This window comes from Sorex fumeus, unplaced genomic scaffold, assembly GCF_029834395.1.
Source record: "Sorex fumeus unplaced genomic scaffold, SorFum_2.1 ptg000024l, whole genome shotgun sequence".
NCBI lineage: Eukaryota > Metazoa > Chordata > Mammalia > Eulipotyphla > Soricidae > Sorex > Sorex fumeus.
In genome coordinates, this window is record NW_026606081.1 from 53,685,590 (window position 1) to 53,707,866 (window position 22,277).

General features: G+C 51.6%; 1 protein-coding gene across 1 annotated transcript in view; it reads left to right on the plus strand.

Moving 5' to 3' along the window:
* CSMD1 (CUB and Sushi multiple domains 1) overlaps nt 1-22,277 on the plus strand; it is a 968,167-nt gene that overhangs the window by 744,341 nt on the left and 201,549 nt on the right. Inside the window, exon 7 of the mRNA XM_056113926.1 lies at nt 7,211-7,288. Within this exon, the coding sequence (XP_055969901.1) occupies nt 7,211-7,288 (78 nt within the window). The remainder of the gene's footprint in view (nt 1-7,210; nt 7,289-22,277) is intronic.

A 22,277-nucleotide genomic window follows, 5' to 3' on the forward strand; every position in this document is an offset into this window, starting at 1 on the left:
AGGTAGCCCTGGGGAGGGATTGTGAAGAACCATCTGTGAATGGGGGGAAAGGGAAGTCTAGGAGGCCCTGGATCCAGGCCTTGCACTGTGAGGCTCTCACCTGGTGACTGGGAGCTGGCCCCAACTCTATGGGGAGGACTGGCACATTCCACAGTTCCTGACAGTAGGTGCTGTCAGAAGTACGGCCATACACCCCAAGTTCTCGGGGAAGAGGAGGGGGTCACTCAGCAAACATGCAAGGGCTCTGGGGAATGGGGCGAGTACTGAAGGCAGTGTAGGGCAGGTGGACAGTCAGAGGTGGACAGAGATGACTCAGCATCCTGCTTGGACCTTAAGGAACATCTCTCCACTGCAGCTTCCGACTGTCAATAAACCTCCTCTGTTTGAGTGAAACATGCTTTCACTCACCCCCTTCTTCAGGGCTGGTGGGGTGCACCCACCCCCCAAGCCATCTCCTCCAAATGTAAAGCTAAAGCGAGTGTAGAAAAGTAGGCAGAGATGTAGTAAGTTGGACACACTTTCACGAGCAGTCCAAGCACTTCAGAACAAGGCGAGTAGGCGGTCCGTTGGGTAGCTTGTTATTTTCACGTGTCAGCCGTGGGTAGTGCTGACTCGGGCAGGAGGCCAGGCAGCTGGTCATTCTTATGTGTTGTCTGGCTGCAGACACAGGGAGGGCTGCCCGGGCCCTAGCAGGACTCTCATGCTTAGTGTGATTATCCATCTGCAGTGCACATGGCCGTCATGGACAATATCTAGCTTGAAATTACCCGTCGCTCTCTGCAACACCATTTCCCATTCAGCACATCTCTTTGTTCTTACCTCTAATTTTTACCCAGTGTTCTTATTCCCAGTAAGATCTATGGATTTACCCATGAACCCCTTTCATCGTTGTGCCTTCAATAGGAAACAATAGAGGCACAGGTGTTTGTCTGCCTGTGTGCAGCTGAATTTTCAGTACTCAGAACTCAGTCCAGGCCAGCGAGTGATTAGGTAATCACTACATATTCAGCAAGTGGCCATGGCAAGTGGAGCTGGCAGGATGAGTGAGGAGCCTGTGTTTAATCTGCGATAATTTCATGGAAGGGGTGTGCTGGTCCCTGTGTGCCATCGCCATGTGGAATGCCAACTAACTGCAGCTGCCCAGAAGGTAGCCCACCTCTCCACAAGAGGGCCCAACACACTCTGCCACCAGCTCTTTCCCGAAAAGGAGCTAAGTTAACAGTGAAGTAAGGAAGTGAGCAGCTTGGATGACTCACGTGCAAAACTGTAGGTAACTGGAGATAGAACAGCAGGGAGGGCACTTACCTAGCATGCAGCAGACCCAGGTTCAATCCCTGGCACCACACACAGTCCCCCAAGCACTGCCAGCAGTGATCTCTGAGCACAGAAAGCAACTGGCAGGTGTAGCCTAAAAACCTGTATGGAATAATCAAAAGTTATCCTGGATAAGTTATGATGTATAATAACCTTTGATTTTCAAGTGCAGGACTCAATTCCACTGAGAAGTTGTACAGAAAGTGTGTCTGCATCCAAACCATGTGTATATCAACACAAACACACTTAAAAAACATTTTGCGTTTTTCAGTGTTCTGCATTCAATAGATAGATAGTTGGTAGATAAATGAATGATAGATAATATATGTAAGTAGACTAGGAAAAGATGATAGATAACTGATGATGAGTAAAGGGGTGGGTGGGTAAGTAGATGGATACATGGATAGTTGGATGTGCAGATGGGTGGGTGGTTAGATGTAGGTATGGGGGAAGTGGATAGGCAGATGAGTAGAGGGATGATGGATAGACAGATGGATGAAGAGAGAGACAGACAGTGCTGTAGCAGTTTCTGGCTTGACCCTGAGAATTGAGGAGCCCAGGAGCTGCTGTGTGCATTAGCAGGAATGCTGTGGAATATTTAGTCTGTGTACAGGGTCCAAGATCCAGTGCACGGCCAGAGGGCAGATGTGCCTGCCCCAGTACTGTCTGCTTGCTTTTCATCCACCTCTCTGCCATGGCATTCTCAGAACCTGGCCCGAGCCCACGCATGTGGGTGCTCCTTCCTCCTCCACCCACTTAAACCCTCATCTCTTCTGCAAACATCCTCCACCCCAAGACAAAATCACAGAGAAACAAGGTTTTCCCAGCTCTCTGCTGTCTCTCAGGCCCGGCCAGGAAATATCTGACATCAACCATCATCATATTGGTATTTCCTAGTTACATTTCAGATCAGATTCTACCAGGGTTTCTGTTGCAGGATGCACAGAATCTGAACCACACGGCAGCATGCCAGTAATGCTGATGGTGATCCAGTCGTGGAACCTGGTTGAGGAACAAGCAGCTCCACCAAGTCAGACAAAATCAGGGCTCAGGGGCTGTGTGTGGATCACCAGTCGGCACCCTTGAGGTGATCTGTCATGATGCTGCCTCAGAAGTGCTCACCCTTGGGAACTGGCTGTATGCATGCCTGGCATCCCCTGACTGAGTGCCAGTGCCCTTCCCATGGTGATTGACTCTCACATTTGCACAATCCAGTTCTAAACAGCACCAGCTCCTTTCCCTCCTCACTTTTATCACACTGCTGGTAATAGTTGCGGTTCCCAGAACAAGAGCAGAGATAATTCAGTCCCAGTGGGAAGGTGCTTGCACCCTCTGCTTAGCTGTGCTTTCCTCATGACAGTTCAAGCCCTGCTTCCAGCAGGCTGGTGGGTCCACTGCAGTGCAAGTTGCCCTGAAAAATCAGTGCACAGACACTCGGAACCCACAGTGCTGTGTTTGCGCCTCTGAGTTATTTTGAGAAGGGTCTGTCTATGGACCCTTTTGAGAAGGGTCTGTCTATGGAGCAGGAATGTTTTTTGTTCATTAAAACACATCAACTTAGTGTCTACTCAACCCAAAGTGAGTGACCGTCAGAGTTGGGAGGCCAGAGGTACAGACACTTTTCCTGCTGGTGTTGGGGACGCTGATCTGCATCTTCACCTCTCAGAAGCACATTCTGAAATGTTTATGGGCTATGAAACTATTGATTTACTATCAGGGTTTGCTTCTGAATGACCTGGGAAGAGAAGTGCTAAGGTGAAAAAGAGGAGCTAAGGATTAGAGATGACCACAGTCGAGTGGTGTGTGTGTGTGTGTGTGTGTGTGTGTGTGTGTGTGTGTGTGGTGAAGTGGGCATTCAGAATGCAAAAGCACCTTAGCTCTATTTCATTTTAACATCATTTTTTTCCATATTAAAAAGACAATGGAAACAGCAACCCTTGGCAAGACGTGAGACGTTGAGGCAATAAGTCATTTCACCCCTAATAAGGAAAAGAAGCGCATTCTCTTATCACCTCTAGCTGATCTCTTTAATATCCAGCACAATAAAAATTGGGTTGTCTTTCACTGTTGGGGTGGGGGAAGGGCAGGGCCTCACATCTGAAGCCAGAATAAAGATCTGAAGACAAGGAAGGTGGCGCCTCTTGGATAGGGGATGGATGCAGGGGATGGATGCAAGGTACCTGCCCACCCTGCCCCTGGTTTCTGCCCTTTGGTTATGTCGGATAAAGGCATTTGATTGGAAAGATGATAGACAACCAATGAGATTTCTTATGCAAATAAGACTTGTAGGGTGACCAATCAGCTTGCAGATGCCTTGTAAATTCTGGAAACTGATTGGTGGGCTTATCATTGGCCCCTCCCTCCTCATTTCCTCCCTAACAGGGCTGGGGTGGGAGGGCAGGATCGGGTAGTGTCCTGCAGACCTGGTCCAGGTCCACGCTCTCTCCTCGCTACTCTCTGTCCAGCATCAGCAGCCCGAGGCCACTTCTAGGAGCCCAGGACTGGGCCTCCCCCTCATGAGGGTGTTATATGCCTGGTGGGTGCATTATTTAAATAATTAACTGGACAGATGGACTGTCCCAATTTTTAGGAATGTCCTAGATGTTTCTCCTGCCCTGGAGGACTACCTCAATCCAGGCAACAGTCACTGCAGGAGTCTCGCTCGCCTGCCCTTGGTTTCCATGGCAACGGCTGGCATGGGCGCCAGAGTCTGTATCTTGTCCTTAATCTAGTCTGGACTTGGCATTTCACAGGTGTCATTCTGTCCCCATCACCCAAGTTAGCCATGTCCTTAGCTCTGGTCCATCAGCAGACAAGCTCTAACCAAGGCAACAGCATATCAGGGTGCCCATCCGAAAGGCCTAAAAAAATCAAAATAAAAGCCAGAAAGTTTAAGGAACACAGAGGCAGGTGTGGCTTTTCCAGAATAATCACCTTTTCTTGAAAATTCCAGTTTTTTTTTTCAGCCAAAAAAGAATCATCTGGTAATTTCCTAAAGAATTCTAGCTGGGAGAAATGCCTCTGTGCTCAAGTCTGTAGTACAGAATACCCAGCTCTGGGAGTCTGTACAAGGATAAAACACAGGCATTCATGGGTAAAACAACTTCCTGGGTGCCCAGGAGCTCATCTGCATTCCCTCCCCCTTCCTGGAATCAGGACATGACACATTCGATCACATATCCTTAACATCTGCTTAGAGTCTCTCTTAAATGTAATCGAGACCTATAGCATTGTCAGTAGGTTGGTCTTTTGGCTGCCATGTGAACTAGTCAAGTTCTCTTCCAAGTGGAGTCTAACTTTCATGAAATTTTGATGTTATCGGAATTCACTAATATGGGGGAAATCACAAAGTTCACAGAGGCAGACACCAACATTTTTGTTCTCAAACGTCTGTCTCCAAAAATTGATAATAGCTGCATTTTTATCTCTATCAATAACTCCTAGATGACCCCTACACACATGACCCAAAGGCATTCTCTTCATCCTAGATTTCTGGGGCTCAGGACAGTAACAAGGGAAGAAAGAGGGTGTGTCTCATGCATTTCTGCATTTGATTGGTTGGTATTTCCAGCTGATATGGCATCTCCACAGGAGGCTCTGTACATGTTATCACCTGCAGATAGGCCCCCTCAGAAGGCACCATGCTGGCCAGTTCTTGAGGCTTTGTATCATGGTTCTCTCTGAGGGAAGTTTTATGTTAGGAATGTACCATCTCCCCCATGTCACTACATTAAATTTGATGCAATATACCATTTAATGAAATTAATGAGGCTTTTCCAAAGGCATCAGAGGAAACAGCAAAAATATCAGTGTTTGCAAAATGAGAATCATTAAAGTCAGGGAGGAGAGGGACCCCAATTTAAACTGAAAATACAGTTGCCATGCAGAAATTTAAAAAGAAATTCTGCAAACAGGTCTGCTTGGCTGGGTTCTAGAATTCCCCCATACAATTGGTGGCCAGGGAAAAAGGGGAAACCGTGCCTCATTGCTGTTGCCCTTTGGGTGGATGGGTTGGGGGTAGTACTGGTGGGTCCTCTGCAGGAAGGTAGCATGCAGAGCTGGACTGGGGAAACGAGTGAGCTGGTCCCAAGAGTCCTCCATACAGAAACTCAGACAGGTGACCATGTGTCTACACCCCAGCAGAACTTACATCATACTTTCTGGGTGTTCGACCCACAGACGTGGTCCAGGTACCACCAGCCCCCACCCCTGAGTCAGCCCCAGTTCCTTCCCTAGGGTTCCCCACTATGGTACCCGAGCAAGAGGGGATTTTGAGCAGGAGTTGTTGGCAGCCAAGGCCTGTATTGGTGGTGCAGGAGCCCCAGGCCAGAGTCATGACAGGGGGTAAATGGAGGCACAGTCTCCTGCCAGGCCAGGCAGCCTGTGTGTTCTCCTGGGGAAGAGACAGCTGAGTGGGACTTCCTCAGGCAGCCACGGGCGGTCAGGAAGTGTTTGTGGAGGGGAATGGATATAATAGGCTTTGGAAAAGGCAGGTGCTAGGAAGCTCCTGGCACATACAGCCTGCACTGTGCCACCTCTGATGCTCCATGGCCGTCCTGTGGTTGCAGGGTGCAGGCGCTGGGCACTGAGAACCCGGCATTCAGCTCAGGCTCCGGAAGAGAGAGGCCACAGGAAAAGCACACAACTCGCCCTGACTCAGTGTCCTCACCACATGTGGTCTCCTGAGGCCAACTAGAGGGAGCAGGAGTATACCCTGAGCGGCACGATGTGGCCCCGCTCCCCTGACACCACACACACACACACACGAGCTCACATGGCTTCTCCCACCACACACACACACACACACACACACTCACATAGACGCATCCACACACACACCACACATTCACACACCACAGGCACACACACAATATTCACTCTCATGCACACATTCTCACCCACACTCTCACACCACACACAGCACACATTCACACACTTTCATGACTCTCACACACATGTGCACACTCACAGCACACATAGACACATTCTCACACGCACTCACCCACTTCACACATTCACACACCTTCAAGTCACTCTACACATCATATGTACATACACAATACTCGCACACACATATTCTCATCCACACACCACACATTCACACACTTTCATACACACATACCACATACATATACCCTCAACACCCGCACACTCACACACCACACATTCACACACTTTCATACACATTCTCACATACTACTTGCACACACAAAACTCTCACACACAACACAGACATTCACCCACACCGCAATACACTCTTACACACACACCTCTCACACACAAGCCCTGCACACGGACACACACCATTCACATTCACACATGCACACACAAGACAGAGAAGCACCAGGCAAGGAGCATGGCCACACCCAGTGACTTGGGTCCTGCTAGGAGCAAAGATGGCCTGAAGCCCCTCTGACCTCCATCTGTGAATGAGAATGTCCCCATTTTAGTGGTGGCTATTATTATTATTCATAATAAAAATAATAAAATCACTTTGATACTTAAAACCAGTAGGGTTCCATGGAAGTACTTTCCTCCTCCCATCATGCCTCTGCCCCTCATTCCACAGTGACCAGAAGGTGGGCTTTCGCCATGCTCCATTTCAGTGCACGCGCCAGATGGTGCAGGCTAGGGCTGGGTGCAGCTCGGGCTGTGCAGCCCTGGTGGTGGTGGGGCCCTCATCTGGGGACGGTGCCTTCTGCTGCACCAGCGTCTGGGTCAAGCTTTCCCACGCCAGCTCACAAAGCACCCTGCTCGGCCTGAGTGAGCTGGAAGAGGCCCTCAGGTGCCCATGGCTCTGCTCAGGTGTGCAGCCTGCAGCAAGTGGTGGTCAGGTGGGAGGGCTGGGATGAGCCGGTGTGGCCGCCCTACTGACCATCTCCTCTGTCTCCTCCAGTGAAAAAGGCCATCGAGCTGAAGTCGCGGGGTGTGAAGCTGCTGCCCGGCAAGGACAGCAACCACAAGATCTCTGTCTGTAAGTTCGTCTGTCCCTGTCGCTGTCTGTAAGTCTGCCCCTGTCTGCATCCATACTCAGCCCCATCTTTGTCCATCAGTCTCACCTAGTCTTTGTAAGTCTCTCTGTCTGTAAGTCTGCCCCTGTCTGCATCCATACTCAGCCCCATCTTTGTCCATCAGTCTCACCTAGTCTTTGTCTGTAAGTCTCTCTGCCCCCATCTCCATCTGTAAATCTGTCCCCCAGGGGCCCAGCATCCACACGTCCCCTCTCTCCTCTACCACATTTCCCCTGCCACCAAGCTTGCTGGTAGGAGCGGGACCTTCATGCTCTGGGGACGGAGACAAGGCACTGGGCTTCTGCCTCCCTGGTGTGCCCAACTCTGTCCTCCCTGTGAGCCCCCCAGTCAGGTCTCAGACCCGGCCAACCTCACTGCCAACCACGAGGTTCTGTTTCCTGTTCCGATCACCGACCATCCTCTCTGTGCCCTACCACTACGCAGACATACTCACACATGTGCACACTCTCACGCACACACACACACAAACACACAATCATTTGAGTCACTGAGACAGGCCCTAGTGTGTTGCCCCCAGCTGACAATTCCTTTGTGGCCTCCGAGCAGCGGGCGCATGCGTATGCCCTTCTCGGCTCACTCCAGCAGTGTGAGGGGGAGGGAGAGTTCGGCCATGCCCTGTGTCAGCCCTAGGCTGGTCCTGAGTTGCCATCACCAGCTGGGGGCGAACACAACTCTCCTTTGAGTGGTTTCTGTGAGGGGCCGGGGCTGGGCAGAGAAGGAACAGAGGGGACAGAGGTGGGGGGAGCAGGCATCACAGGGGCCCGCCTGCGCTTGTGAAGGTGCCCCTGGATCCAGTTACTCCTGCATGGAACTCTGGGTCAGACTCCAGCCCAGGCTCCCATCCGACACACTTCTCTACTTCTGGGTTGGCGCAGCCCACACAGATGGGTCACGCCGTGTCACACAGCTCCCCTGCACTGGCCTGACTGGGAAGAGCTGAGCAGCGCTTACCCACCCCACCTCCAGCAACTCGTCCCTCTCTGCCCAGCCTGCTGCTCCCTTGAATCCTGCCATCCTGGGTGCATATGTAGCCCGTCCACTTCCCCCTGGAAAGCCTGAGGGCAGACAGCACTGGCTTCTGTCCACGGGGCTTCCTTAGGCCCAGCAGTGTGGACAGTGGCCTCATGAGAACACGGGGATAGACGGAGAGAAGGAGTGAGAAGAATGAATTCAGGGAGACCAATGTACAAGCACCAAGGCTTCGGAGAGCAGTCCTGAAGCTAAAAATAGTTGATCCATGTGAAGCAGGCTCTGTCAGTGGCTGATCCACAGATGAGTGCTGTCAGTGGCTGATCTACGAAAGGCATGTGCTCTCAGTGGCTGGTCCACAGAAGGTAAGTGCTGTCAATGGCTGATCCATGCAAGGCAGGTGCTTTCAGTGGCCAGTTCACATGATGCAGGCATTATCAGTGGCTGAACCACAGGAGGCAAGCATTATCAGTTACTGCGCCATGTGAAACAGGTGCTGTCAGTGGTTTATCCATATGAGGCAGGCTCTGTCAGTGGCTGATCCACAGGAGGCAGGAGATTTCAGTGGCTGATCCATGGAAGGTTGACACTGTCAGTGATTGATCCATAGGAGGCAGGTTCTATCAGTGGCAGATCCACAGGAGGCAGGTGCTGTCAGTGGCAGATCCACAGGAGGCAGGTGCTGTCAGTGGCTGACCCACAGGAGGCAGATGCTATTAGTGGCTGATCCACGGAAGGTGGATGCTGTCAGCGGCTAATCCACAGGAGGCAGGTGCTGTCAGTGGCAGATCTACGGGAGGTAGGTGCTGTCAGTGGCTGATCCATGGAAGGAGGAAGCTGTCAGTGGCTGATCCACAGGAGGCAGTTGTTATCAGTGGCCGATTCACAGGAGGCAGGTGCTGTCAGTGGCTGATCCACAGGAGGCATGATATTTCAGTGGCTGTTCCACAGGAGGCAGGAGATTTCAGTGGTTGATCCATGGAAGATTGACACTGTCAGTGGCTGGTTCATAGGAGGCAGTTTCTATCAGTGGCTTATCCACAGGAGGTAGGTGCTATCAGTGGCAGATCCACAGGAGGCAGGTGTTGTCCGTGGCTGATCCACAGGAAGCAGGTGCTATCAGTAGCTAATCCATGGAAGACAGACACTGTCAGTGACTGATCCACAGGAGACAGATGCTGTCAGTGGCTGATCCATGGAAGGTGGATGCTGTCAGTGGCTGATCCACAGGAGGCAGGTGCTATCAGTGACTGATCCACAAGAGGCAGGTTCTGTCAGTGGCTGATCCATGGAAGGTGGACGATTTAGTGGCAGATTCACATGAGGCTGTCCGACTGTGACACCTCACTCTGGAAACCGCTCCTGTCGTTTTTCTCAACAGCCTTCCCAGGGACCCACATATCCAGGGGGTGTTTGCTCTGTCCCCATGGGAATAATTGTCAGTCATTAACGTGATTTACTTTATCTGGCTGCAGAAACAAAAGTTTTTATAATAGTATTATCCTAGTTGCTAAGCTTGATATTAAATTGCCAAAACTGCTGCTTGGCTTCAGGTTGAGGTCTGAGATAACATGATTGCTGTGTTATTAATGTGGGATTGATCTGGAAGGCAGCGAGTCACAGAGATTTGCAAGACTGCTACAGAAGTAAAGGTTCCAATGCTCCTCCATGTGTGTTTCTGGCACCAAGCATACCGCATCAGGCCTCGAAGCAGATTTTGACAGTAGGAAAAATAATCGTCCTATTAACCTCTAACAGTGGTATAAAGGTTTAATAAAACAAGAGCGATAATTGCCCAATCTCCTTTGTTCCATCATAAAATGTAATAATACAGAGCCTTGCAATTGTTAGAGATCCTTATTTTCTTAACAAAGATCCATCCCCATACTTCCTGGATATACTAGGTTGTATAAATTGCTTCATAAATCAGGTGAGTAAATTATGCTTGCAGTTTCTAAATAGGCCTTTGTCACGGCAGGAGCTAAAATATCTCCTATAACGCTCGGGAAGGCCGTGCTGTGAGACAGTCGCTGTCTAGATGCATGGGAAGCAGAGAAGGGCCCGGGGAACTGGGACTCAACGCCCGGTCGTGATTGAACATGATGCCTGGGGTTCTCAGATAATCAGGGAAAGGGGATCTCCTCCAAATGAGGAACATGATTGGATAGAAGGATGGAAAGAAGAGAGGGAGGGAGGAAGGAAGGGGGATGAAGGAGGGAAGGAAGGGAGGAAGGAAAGAAGAAAGGAAGGAAGGAAGGAAGGAAGGAAGGAAGGAAGGAAGGAAGGAAGAGAGGCAGGGGGAGAGGGAAGGAGGGAGGGAGGAAGGGAGGGGGGATGAAGGAAGGAAGGAAGGAAGGAAGGAAGGAAGGAAGGAAGGAAGGAAGAGAGGCAGGGGGAGAGGGAAGGAGGGAGGGAGGAAGGGAGGGGGGATGAAGGAGGGATGGAAGGAAGGAAGGAAGGAAGGAAGGAAGGAAGGAAGGAAGGAAGGAGGATGGAAAGATGAGGGAAGGAGGGAGGGAGGGAGAGAGGGAAGGAGGGAGGGAGGGAGGAAGGGAGGGAGGGAGAGGATGTGGGTTTTAGCAGGTATCGGAGACTGACCGGGGGGCGCAGACTCCTTTGCCCAAGACAAGCAGGGGGTACCTTCCTGTGTCCCCTAAGGCAAATAGCAGCCTGGTCCTCTGAAGGCGCCTTAACCTCCATGTCTCCATCCTGTGTCTTGGAAGTTCATCATCAGGCACCAAGTTTCTAAGTCAACCTCATCCATCCCGTGTAACCAGAGGCTGTGATGGGTGTGGGCAGCCTCACTACCCGAGAGGACTGCTTTGGCCTTGTCCGAATGGATGGCCTTACCCAGGGGAGCTGATCAGGGAGTCACGTCCACTCGTGGGTAACTGCTCAGGCCTCAGGCATTGTCCCCGGACGGACAATGGCCTGTTTGATTCTTCAGGAAACTGCGCAGCCCACTCGGGTGTCTCAGTGTCGCCCCCCCGCCCCCGCCCCAGCATGTGGTGTGGGATTCCTGTCCCGTTAAGTGGCCAGCAGGCCCATGGCCAGTCTTGACTATTTCCTCAGCAGCACGTTGTTGGAGCACGTGGCACCATGTGCTCCTATGCCTGCGACCCTCAGCCCCTGCCCCCTTCATGGACAGCCACTTTCTGTCCACTCCTGACACCGTGGGGGCAGCCCTGTTGACCCTGACCCTTTGTGGATGGCGCTTGCCCATGCTCTGCCTTTTCTCTCGTGAATCGCAGCTGTCTCATCCCTGGATGTCATCCCTCTGCCGGGGACTGCAGCCTGCAGGCATTTCCCTTCCGTCCCCTGATCTCACTTGCTCTTCACCTCAACTAACCTCTACAAGCTATAGTTTTGCTTCTAAAACAAAAGTGCTGCTAGTGTCATAAAAACAAAAGAAAGGGTGGCATCGGGTCTGCCCTGGTGCGTGGAAGAAATCAGCCCCAAGTACAAGCACAGGGACCCAGCACCAGCACCCCAAAATATAGGGCAGAGGGACTCAGTATAAGCACTTCAGCCCACTGGGCCCACAGTGCAGCTTCTGAACCATCTTCAAAGTCTTTACTGTTTCTCTTCCAAGAACTGCACAGGCCTTGGCAAGCACTGTTTAGGAGTCCACCGTGTCCCCTGAGGGTCAGATCCCATCCCAGTGTTATAAAGGCATTCGCAAGGTCTCACGGCCTCAAATTAGTCCTTCGCCTCCTTAAAGCTTTGTAGTGTTCTACACTGACCTTTCACATCAAAGATACTTTGACAAAAAAGACTGATAAGATGTCCTCATTGACCGTTTACAATTGACTGGACTTGGCTCATGGAAGCCTTCCTCTGCTGTGTTCCTCCTGAATTAAGCACATTTAAATGACCGAAAGGGCAGTTAATTCAAATGGGAAAATTACAAGAAATGTTTTATAGATTCTTATTGTTTTCTTCAAAATCCTTAATATTTTATTTCTAACTAGACTGCAGTTTTTAGGTATAAAATGGACAATTCCATGTTCCTTAAGTGTTGTTTGCCTACAAAATGGGCTGGCCTTAAAATAGCCATTAGAAATTGATAATTATGGGGTGCTGGAATAATCGGACAGGGCTGACCCAGGTCTAATCCCTGCACCCCATATGGACCCCAAGCCCTGCCAGAAGTGATTCCTGGGCAGAGTCAGTAGCACCCCTTGAGTACCATCAGGTGTGGTCCCCTGGAAAAAGTCAGTAATGAGTAGGTGTGTTTTCATCTTTGAAAGTGTTCATCACTCTTTTTTTACTAATCTATCCAAATTCATTGTCGCACAAATTGGGCTAAATTGGATGATTTAATTACATAAAATTATTATCTTTATTTGGCATATACTCATATGGTCATATCCCATGAGTTCAATACACTCATTTTTTTCATAAAGAGGAAGCAGATGGTGAGAAGCATTTAGTGGTAGATTTTGCCAGAGAAGGAAAATAAATCATGTTCTAAGATACATGAAAACATCTGTCCAGTGGAGATGGGCTGGACTGGACACTGGGCTGCAGAGTGGGCTGTAGGGGGAGACCCCTGCCTGCAGACGGTCCACACTGCAGTAGGACTGATTTCTCTCCCCGAGGGAACTCAGCTTGCATCTCTGATCAGCGGCTTCATACCGAACCTCCGTTTGACAGCCCCGTCAAATAGTGTAACCGTGAAGGCTACAAGAAAGAGACTTTCATTAGGTGCCAGGAAAAGCCCCGCTTTATGTGAACAATCGAGTTCTAGAGGTGCAGAGATAGTACCAGCATCAAAGCACTTGCCCCACAGGCTGCCCGTTCCGTTTCAGTCACTGGTACCGAACATACTTCCTCACACACATTCAGAGCGGTCCCTGAGCACAGAGCCAGGAGTAAGTCCTGAGCAAGTTGGCTATTCCCTTCCCCAAAAAACAATCAAGTTCTGTAATAAATAAAAATCAATAAAAATCTCTCACATTCCTTCAAAGAAAATCAGCCAGGTTTTCAGGTCAATGTAAGCATAGGTCTTCCACAGTATTGCAGGTTTCTGATGCTGGGAAGGTTGTGTGTGTGTATGTGTGTGTGTGTGTGTGTGTGTGTGTGCACGCGCGTGCGCACACACACGCACACACATACCTACTGTGCATGCATGTACACATACCTGTGTGTGTACATGTGTGCATGCCTGCAAGGTTTTTGAAAAGCTGATTCCTATGTATTCGGTCAGGATCCTCCCGTTATTCATCGATTTGCTCAAGCGGGCCCAGCAACGTCTCCATCGAGATACATGTTGTTACTGTGTTTGGCATATTAAATATGTCATGGGTAGCTTGCTAGGCTTTGCCATGTGGGCGAAATACTCTCGGTAGCTTGCTGGGCTCTCTGAGAGGGGCGGAGGAATCGATCCCCGCTTGGCCGGGTTGGCTGCTTGCAAGGCAAAAGTCCAACCGCTGTGCTATCGCCCCCCTATGTATTATCCTTAAAAAAAAATAGCAGACATTTACTGTATCTAGTGAGGAATTGAATACAGTGGAGACTTCTGAGAAGTGGAGAGTCTAGCCCAGGGCCCCACTGTGGATGGGAGAAGTGTTTTCTGGTTGAGCTGCAGTGTATCTAGTGCCTCATGTATTAAAAAGGGCTTAGTTGTGATTTATCTTTCCAACCAAATTCCCATTTTGCTCACTTTCAGGCTCAATTTGCCAGAATCCACCTAGGAATTGTTTATGACATTTTGATCCAATTTTGGTTTATCCTGCGTGCTCTGCCCATGAGAATGGCACTTTCCCACTTGCTCCAGGCCAGTGAGTCATTCCCACTCTGCTGCTCCTCACCTGGCGGGCTTTATTCACCTTTTATCAGAGCCACAGACGACTTCTTCCAAACACCTTCCTGCAGATAAGGAATTTCCTTGACCTGGGTCATGGGGAGAGAAGCAAATGAAGAGCATCCTATTTATATCCTGGAAGATCCCACAGTACCCTGTTGTCACAAGTCAGCATGAGGACCTGGCAGCCCCATGCCCTGTGAGGGGCTAGGAGGCAGATCAAGCTGGTCACTCCACCCCGAGACCTCACTGGCCTCGTTCAGAAAACCTTCTAGGTTCACGGTAAAATGGTGTGTGAATGCCCGTACTAGGGTCCGCGATTTGAATACAAGACATGCAAGAGGAGTTTAAAGATTTTTTTAAAGAGAGTGGTTACAGACTGACCTGCCAGGGTCACACGCCCTAGAAAGGCAGTCGGGGCACAACCCCCTCCGACTGCAAGGGCGGGCTTAAGGACTCCAAAAACACAAGCTTGGCTGACTACTGGGTTATTCCCACCCCTACACTGATTGGTTGGTAGCTCTTATCAGCTTTGTAAGGAGTTACCCCATCTGTTCTTCCTCTGTTCCTATTCCTCTCTCCAGGGCATGTTCCAGAAGATGGTCTAGGGCTCATGCCAGTTCAGCTGCCAATTACTGAACATATAAAGCACAATGGGCTGGAGCGATAGCACAGCGGTAGGGCGTTCGCCTTACAAGTGGCCAACATGGCCGACCCGAGTTCGATTCCTCCGCCCCTCTCGGAGAGCCCGGCAAGCTACCGAGAGTATCTCGCCCGCACGGCAGAGCCTGGCAAGCTCCCCATGACGTATTCGATATGCCAGACACAGTAACAACAAAGTCTCCAATGGAGACGTTACTGGGCCCGCTCGAGCAAATCGACGATCAACGGGAGGGCCCTTTTATAAAGCACAAAATGGCTCCTAACAACTATAACTTCACTTTGGTTCTAACACCAGAGTTCCCACAGGCCACCTCTGTCTACACACACACACGCACGCACACACATGCATGCACACACAATGCACATACATACATGCACACATGCACATACATGCACACATGCGCATAAACATGCACGCCTGCACACGCCTATATCGCACGGCCCTCCCTCCAGCCTGCAGAAGGCTCCGGATTCTTTGCCTCCTTCCTGGGCATGGAGCTCTTTCCCGGTCTGATGATGAGGGATTCTTTAGCTGCTCTGCCTTGGGCAAATATTTTCCTCCCTCTGAGGTTTGCTTTCTTGTTCTCTTAAATGTCCCTGAGCAGACGTGCTCGATTCTGATGAAGTTGAACTTGTCAGGTTTTGTTTAAAATACCAATCTGCTCTTCTGGTTAAACAACCATGGTTGCAGCCAGAATCTCCTACAGGCTCTTTCCTGCAGAGCAGACATGAAGCTCCCCCCCCCCCCCGCCCCGCCCCCCTCTCCAGGCTCCTGGGGCACTTGGAATTATCTTTGGGTGGTGGTGTGAGGTCCTTGTTTGGTGTCCACCCTTCTCGGTGGTGTCCTCCTCTGTTCCCGAAACGCATCTTCCCTGCACTGCTGCCCCCAGTCTCCATCTGAGCCCTTCACTGTCCCTGTGGGCCCCTGTCTGGGCGCTGCTCACCGTGTCTGCTTCTCCCAATCACTCCCCCTGGTTCCCAGATTGTGGGAACCCCCCATCTGCCGGGTGTGTAATGGCCCTGTCCACACTGCACCTCTCAAATCTAACTGGGTTCTTCAGTGGCCGAGGAAAGGAAGACTAGAGGAGTCTCACGGGGCCGACACACCATCTCAGCGACCTGGAAACTCTGGGATTGTCAGTTTCCCCCGGTAGTTTCTCTAGTCAATATTTCACTTCCTAGATAATCTACATAAGCAGCTGCTAATGCTTATTTGGGTCCGTGCCCTGGCACAGCTTCTCACATATTATAAAGGGTATTTTCAGTTCTTCAGACCAGGGATCGCCGCTGTCTCTGAGCTGGGTTCATGCGGGCCCACAGGACAGGGCGGGCTGAGTCTGTCTGGGTGCAGACTCCCACAGGACAGTGAGCCTGAGGCCTGGGACCCATCTTAGCCTATCAGTCCAAATTCAGACCCCAGAGGCATCAGTTGCTGCTGCTAGGTCATGGGTGAGGGCATTTGAACAATTCGGATGAAGTAAAAATCCTGAGGGCTATCCCAAGTCTTGAGAGCCTGCTCTGTGCTCTGTGGTCCGCAGTCTCTGAAGGAGCTGGTGTGGGGCAGGAGCCCGCAGTGAACTGTGTCCAGGGCACATCCTCTCTGCGGACGATGAGCCTGGGGCATGGTTACTTCCTTCACGGCATCTTCATGTGCCCACCGGAGACTCTGGGATCTGGCCCTGCTGGGCAGCCCAGCAGGTCAGGCGGGGTCAGGGAGGGCAGACTTGAGGCTGGCCAGGACCCGTGACAGAAGGTCCTCTGTGCTGTTGTGAGTGACCACTCCAAGGACAGCCAGGGGACAGCGGCAGACAAAGGCCTTTGCTGGGGCTCCCAGTGGACAAGCTGAGGCTCTCTGCACCAGCACCACCGCTGAAGGCCTGAGGGGCCAGGCGGGCATCATGAGGGTCACCCACACTGGAAGCCGCATCACAGCACCCCCATTTCACAGAAAAACTGAATCCCAAAGGGATATAGGAGCTGAGAGCCCCTGGCTAGAAAGTGTCTCAGTCCGCTGCCCAGGAGTACATGGAAACCATCGCCCTGGACACCCCACTGAGTCCACTGACCCCAGCATCTCAGCCGACAGCTTGTTCTCAGTACCCCTCCCCAGCGACTCTCGGAGCACCTCCATCTGTGGTGTCCAGCATGAGCACTGTGGCCAGAGCACTCCTTGAAGGTTGCAGTAGGGCTCAGGCAGTTACTGCAGATTCTTCCCGGCAAATTCCATTTCCATATTTCATATTGTGTGGCATTATTTCTCTAAGGAAGTTAAACTTTAGAGCCCATTTGGGAATGTTATTTTATGCCATATGATTTTATTCCCTAGTTCTATTGCCGGTTGAAGATTTAAACTATTTACTGGTATTTTTTCAGAGGAGTGGAGAGGGAATTAATGTAATAAAGTATGAGATCGATTAGCATGTGTTTGAGACTCACCCAGTTTCCAGGCCCACTTTGCACGCGACTCCCCCTTCTCCTGTGTGCACAGTCCCAAAGGCTGGTGGTTCCCTTCTACAGAGAGAAAGTGGGGAGGGGAGGGAGAGGGAGGGAAGAGAGAGGAGAAAAAAGAGAAAGAGAGGGAGAGGGAAAGAGAGAGAGGGACCATGAGAGAGAGGAAAGAGCGAGTAGAGAGAAGAGAGACAGGGAGGAAGGGAGGGAATGGGAGAGGAGAGAAGAGAGAGAGCGGAAAGAGAGAGGGAGAGGTGGGGGAGAGGGGGATGGAGACAGGAAGGAGAGGGAGAGGGAAGGAGAGAGAGGGGGAGAGAGGAAGAGAGAGCGGCGGAGAGGGTGAGGGAGAGGAGAGGGAGGGAGAGAGAGGGAGACACAGAGAGAAAGGGAGAGAGAGGGAGAGATGGAGAGAAGGTGAGGGAGAGAGAGAGGGAGGGAGGGAGAGAGAAGGAAAGAAAGGGAAAGAGAGCGGAAAGAGAGGGAGAAAGAGAAGAGAGGGAGAGAGAGAAAGAGGGGAGAGGGGAGAGAGAGAGAGAGAGAGAGAGAGAGAGAGAAAGAGAGAGAGAGAGCAAGCATGCACACCGGTTCCCCTGCTCCAGAGAGTCTAGGGCCGACTTGCTCTTGAACTGGGGCAAACAGGCTGTTTCTGTGGGTGTCTCAGAGGCTGGTGATCCAAATGGGCTCTGATCACCTTAGAATCCTCCCAACTACGTGGAAAGGGCCCTCGTCCCAATGACCCAATGATGAGTTTCCCCAGTCCCTGGAGCTGGCAACGTGAGGGCTTGTTGGCCAAAGCAGGGGGTGGCCTGGTCCAGGCTTACTAACTGGCCTCTAGAAAAGCTCTAGGTGTAAATAGGCATATTTCCACCCACCCCCCAGAAGCCCTGGGGCCACAGAAACAGCTGGCAACAAAGACCTTTTGTTTCGAAGCTGTATGTGTTGTTTATTTAACACATAAATGACAATTACAATGTAAATCCTAAAATAATGACAGTCACATCTAAGAAATTAGAACTAATTTTAAGTAAATATAGGGAACACCTGTTAAATGTAATGACAATGGGCTGAAGACCTGTAAGAAAATATGCTATAAATATTAAGTCATTGATATAGGAAGGTAAAATACTTTTTAGTAAGTTCTGTTTTCTAGGCAAGAATCAGCTTATTAACTCCAAGAGTAAGGCATGAAGCCTTGAAACAATTCACAGTTGGTAGGAAATCCTCAAAGGTGTAACAAGAATTCAAATAATATCTTTTAATTAAATGAAAGTTATAATTACGGCATATTATTTAAAATTGTTAAAATGCACCTTAAGATCATATTGCTGTAAACATAAACAACAGTGCTTGTTAGGGATATTTATGTAAATAGAAGTAAAACTGTTATTACAGTCAGATACTTTTTTTTTTTTTGGCTCTTTGGGTCACACCCGGCAATGCACAGGGGTTACTCCTGGCTCTGCACTCAGGAATTACTCCTGGCGGTGCTCATGGGGCCATATGGGATGCTGGGACTCGAACCTGGGTCGGCTGCATGCTAGGCAAACGCCCTACCCGCTGTGCTATCACTCCAGCCCCATAGTCAGATACTTTTACATACTACCATGGGTAGAAAGTGCTCTAGGCGAGTGATAGTTCAGGAGGCAGTGCGCTTGCATCGCACGTGGCTGACCCGGGTTCAATCCTCAGCACCCTGTATTGTCCCCAAAAGCCCCGAGTACAGAGCCAAAATAAGCCCTGAGCACTGCCAGGTGTTGCCCCAAACACAAACAAAAAACTTTTACACAGATACACATGTTTGATGCGAGGAACGTCCAATTGGGCAGGAAGCTCTTCCCTGCGACTGGGCTCACTTTCGCCATCCCCAAGCACTGCCTTTAGCTCAGGTTACTCTGCAGACTCTGGTTTCCGTTTATTCTGCTTTTCTAAGGTGCCACGAGGCCTGTCTCCCCAGCACGTAAACAGGCCACTTCCAGTTCCGTCTAACCGACCTAAGTGTGAGGCAGGGATGTCTCCAAACTCCACAGCAAATGATTGAGCACATTATTCTTATTTCTAAGTCCTCATGTTTCTAACGGAGCCGCCTAAGAACAGGGTGAGAGCCATAGAGGAGCACCTGGGCCATCTCCAAACTGGGGGGATTTGGCTGGCTGCTTGTCCAGGCCCCCGGGTCAGTTCCTGGGACAGCCCTCGGCTCCTGTTCACTCTGGGCAAGGACCCGCCCCAACGCCCAGAATCCCTCTTTCTCTCTCCTCCTCCTCCTCCTCCTCCTCCTCCTCCTCTGTCAAAGGTGCCCCTGGGGCAATCCTGCCCCCCCCCCCCCGCCCCGTGGGTGACAAAGTTCTGCCATTCTGACTCTAGCATCAGCCCCATGTCTGGACACGGCTCTGTCCTCATAGGTCCTGAGTCTGAACATGGCTCTGTGGTTGTCATTTCCAAGTCTGAATGTGACCCTGTCATTCCTGAGACCGAATGTGGTTCTTGGTAGCCATTATCGAGTCTACACATGACTCTGTTGTCATCATTCCCAAATCTGAAGGTATTCCCCAGCCGGGCGTGTGAGAACCTGCCCCAGTGGTGGAGACCGTGGGCTACCGGCTATCGGTGGGGCTGCCAGTGGGCTGTCAGTGGGCTGTCAGTGGGCTGTCAGTGGGTCATCAGTGGGCTATCAGTGAGCTATCAATGGGTTATCAGTGGTCTATCAGTGGGTTGTCAGTGGTCTCTCTGTGGGCTATTGGTGGGTTATAGGTGGGCTATCAGTGGTCTATCAGTAGGCTATTGGTGGACTATCAGTGTCTCTCTCTGCCGTGCCCCTTTCTCTGTTAGCACGGGCATGTCCATTGCAGCCAGCCTGGAAGCAAGCAGGGTCGCTAGGCGCAGGAGAAATGAGGCTGGAGCAGTAAGGGGAGATGAATGGCATGGTGGGCACCATGGAAGGCCACAGTCCTGCAGCTGCCAGGAGGAGCAGGCCAGATGGATGCTGTTTGGAAGGTGCACTCGTGAGCTAGCAGACCGCCTGGCCTGGCCTGGCCCTGGGGCCTGCCCTGGCAGGAGGCAAGAGCCCTTCATGCTGACAGGTTTCCTAACTGCCTTTTGGCCAGTGCTACCGGCCTGAGGCTCTGAGATGGGCCTTTTCCCCTGAATCCCAACCACTCCACCTCCAGATTTTTATTTCCCTTTCAGAAGGAAAAGTTGGTGAGAAGGCTCTTTCATTCCCAAACGAGGTGCTTCCAGTCTTGAATTAAAGGGTCTGTTTGTTTAGATTCCTTATTGCAGAGCAAAGTGCGGACAGGGGAAAAATGAAAAAATGCAAATGAGAAGCTGATCCAGTGACAATTTGGGTTTCCCACCACAAAGCCACCCACATTCCTGCCAGTTCCCCGAGTCCCTGGGCCTCACCCATGACCGCAGAGCAGGTAACTGGCTTCACCCTGACCCCCTCCCTGAGCGCTGACCTCTGCCTGACACCTCGCCAACACAGGGTCCCTGCTCACGGGCCCGCAGCAGGCACCTCTCCGGCTTCAGTGTGGCTGAGAGGTTGTCCCTTCCAGAAGCCAACCCTCCTGCCACTGCACCCCTCCCTCTGCTCCCCTCCTGCACCCCTTCCCTCTGCTCCCCCTGAACTCCTCCCTCTGCTCCCCTCCTGCACCCCTTCCCTCTGCTCCCCCTGAACCCCTCCCTCTGCTCCCCCTGAACCCCTCCCTCTGCTCTCCTCCTGCACCCCTTCCCTCTGCTCCCCTCCTGCACCCCTTCCCTCTGCTCCCTTCCTGCACCCCAGTGGCTCTCTGGAGGAGCACAGTGCTGGAGCCTGGAGTCCAGAATTTCTCTGTGAGGGCTTATTCAGTCTCCAAAGGCTAATGAAGCGACACTCAGTGCACACGTTCCCTCAAGGGCTGTATGACATCGATATCACACCGTTCCTGTTTGCAAGTGTCATTTCCATGGTGATCTTTGTTACTTGAGCATGTCAGAAAAACAAGCATTTGAGTTGCTAGCTGCTCGTGAATAAGAATGCAGTCTGCGAAGAAAACATGTCAACATCTCTTGTCATTTGTTAGCTGGAACCCGGCAGTGCTGGGTGCAGGTAGAAGGCCGGAAGCAGAGCCCCGCCTGCCCTCTCTCTTGACTGGAAAGGCGGCTTTCTCTCCAACCGCCCTCTGCCCTGGGGTGTCAGTCACCGGTCAGGAGTTGTGACTCTTAGCCTTCACTGGCACTATGCAAATTTTTCTTTCACTCTCTGAAAAGCACATGTTGTACCTGGGCTCGCTCTGTGTCCACCCTGTGCCCTGTCCCTGGGCTTCCAGGTGACCAGTGTTCTTGCAGTGTCCCCAGACTGTGGAAGGAAACCACCATGGTGAAGTTTGCTCAAGGAAGAGGAAGGGGAGGAGGAGGGGGAGGAGGAAGAGCAGGAGCAGAGAGGAGCAGGGGGATGGGAGAGGGGAAGATGGGGGGCAGGGAAAGTGGAGGAGGAGGAGGGGGAGGGCAGGAGGAAGGGACGAGGAGAAGAGGGGGAGGAAGGGAAGAAGGGGAAGGGGGAAGGGGAGAAGGGGATGAGGAGGCAGAGGAGGAGGAGCTGCAGGAGAAAGGGGGGGAGAGGAGGAGGAGCTGCAGGAGGAGGAGGGGGAGGAGGAGCTGCAGGAGGAGGGGGGAGGAGGAGCTGCAGGAGGAAGAGGAGGAGGAGAGCTGCAGGAGGAGGAGGCAGAGGAGGAGGAGCTGCATGAGAAAGAGGAGGGGGAAGAGGAGGAGCTGTGGGAGGAGGAGGACTTCATGAGGAGGCAGAGGAGGAGGAGGGGGAGAAGGAGAAGGAGGAGGAGAAGCTGCAGGAGGATGCAAAGGAGAAGGGGGAAGGAGGAGCTGCAGGAGGGGGAGGGGAAGGAGCTGCAGGATGAGGGGGGAGGAGGAGGAGAGAAGGAGAAGGAGGAGGAGGAGCTGCAGGAGGGGGCAGAGGAGGAGGAGGAGGAAGAGTGGGAGAGAGAGGAGGGAGGGAGGGAGGGAGGGAGGGAGCAGGGTCCAGTGGTCAGTTCTTTCTGAGCGGGGCTTGGCGC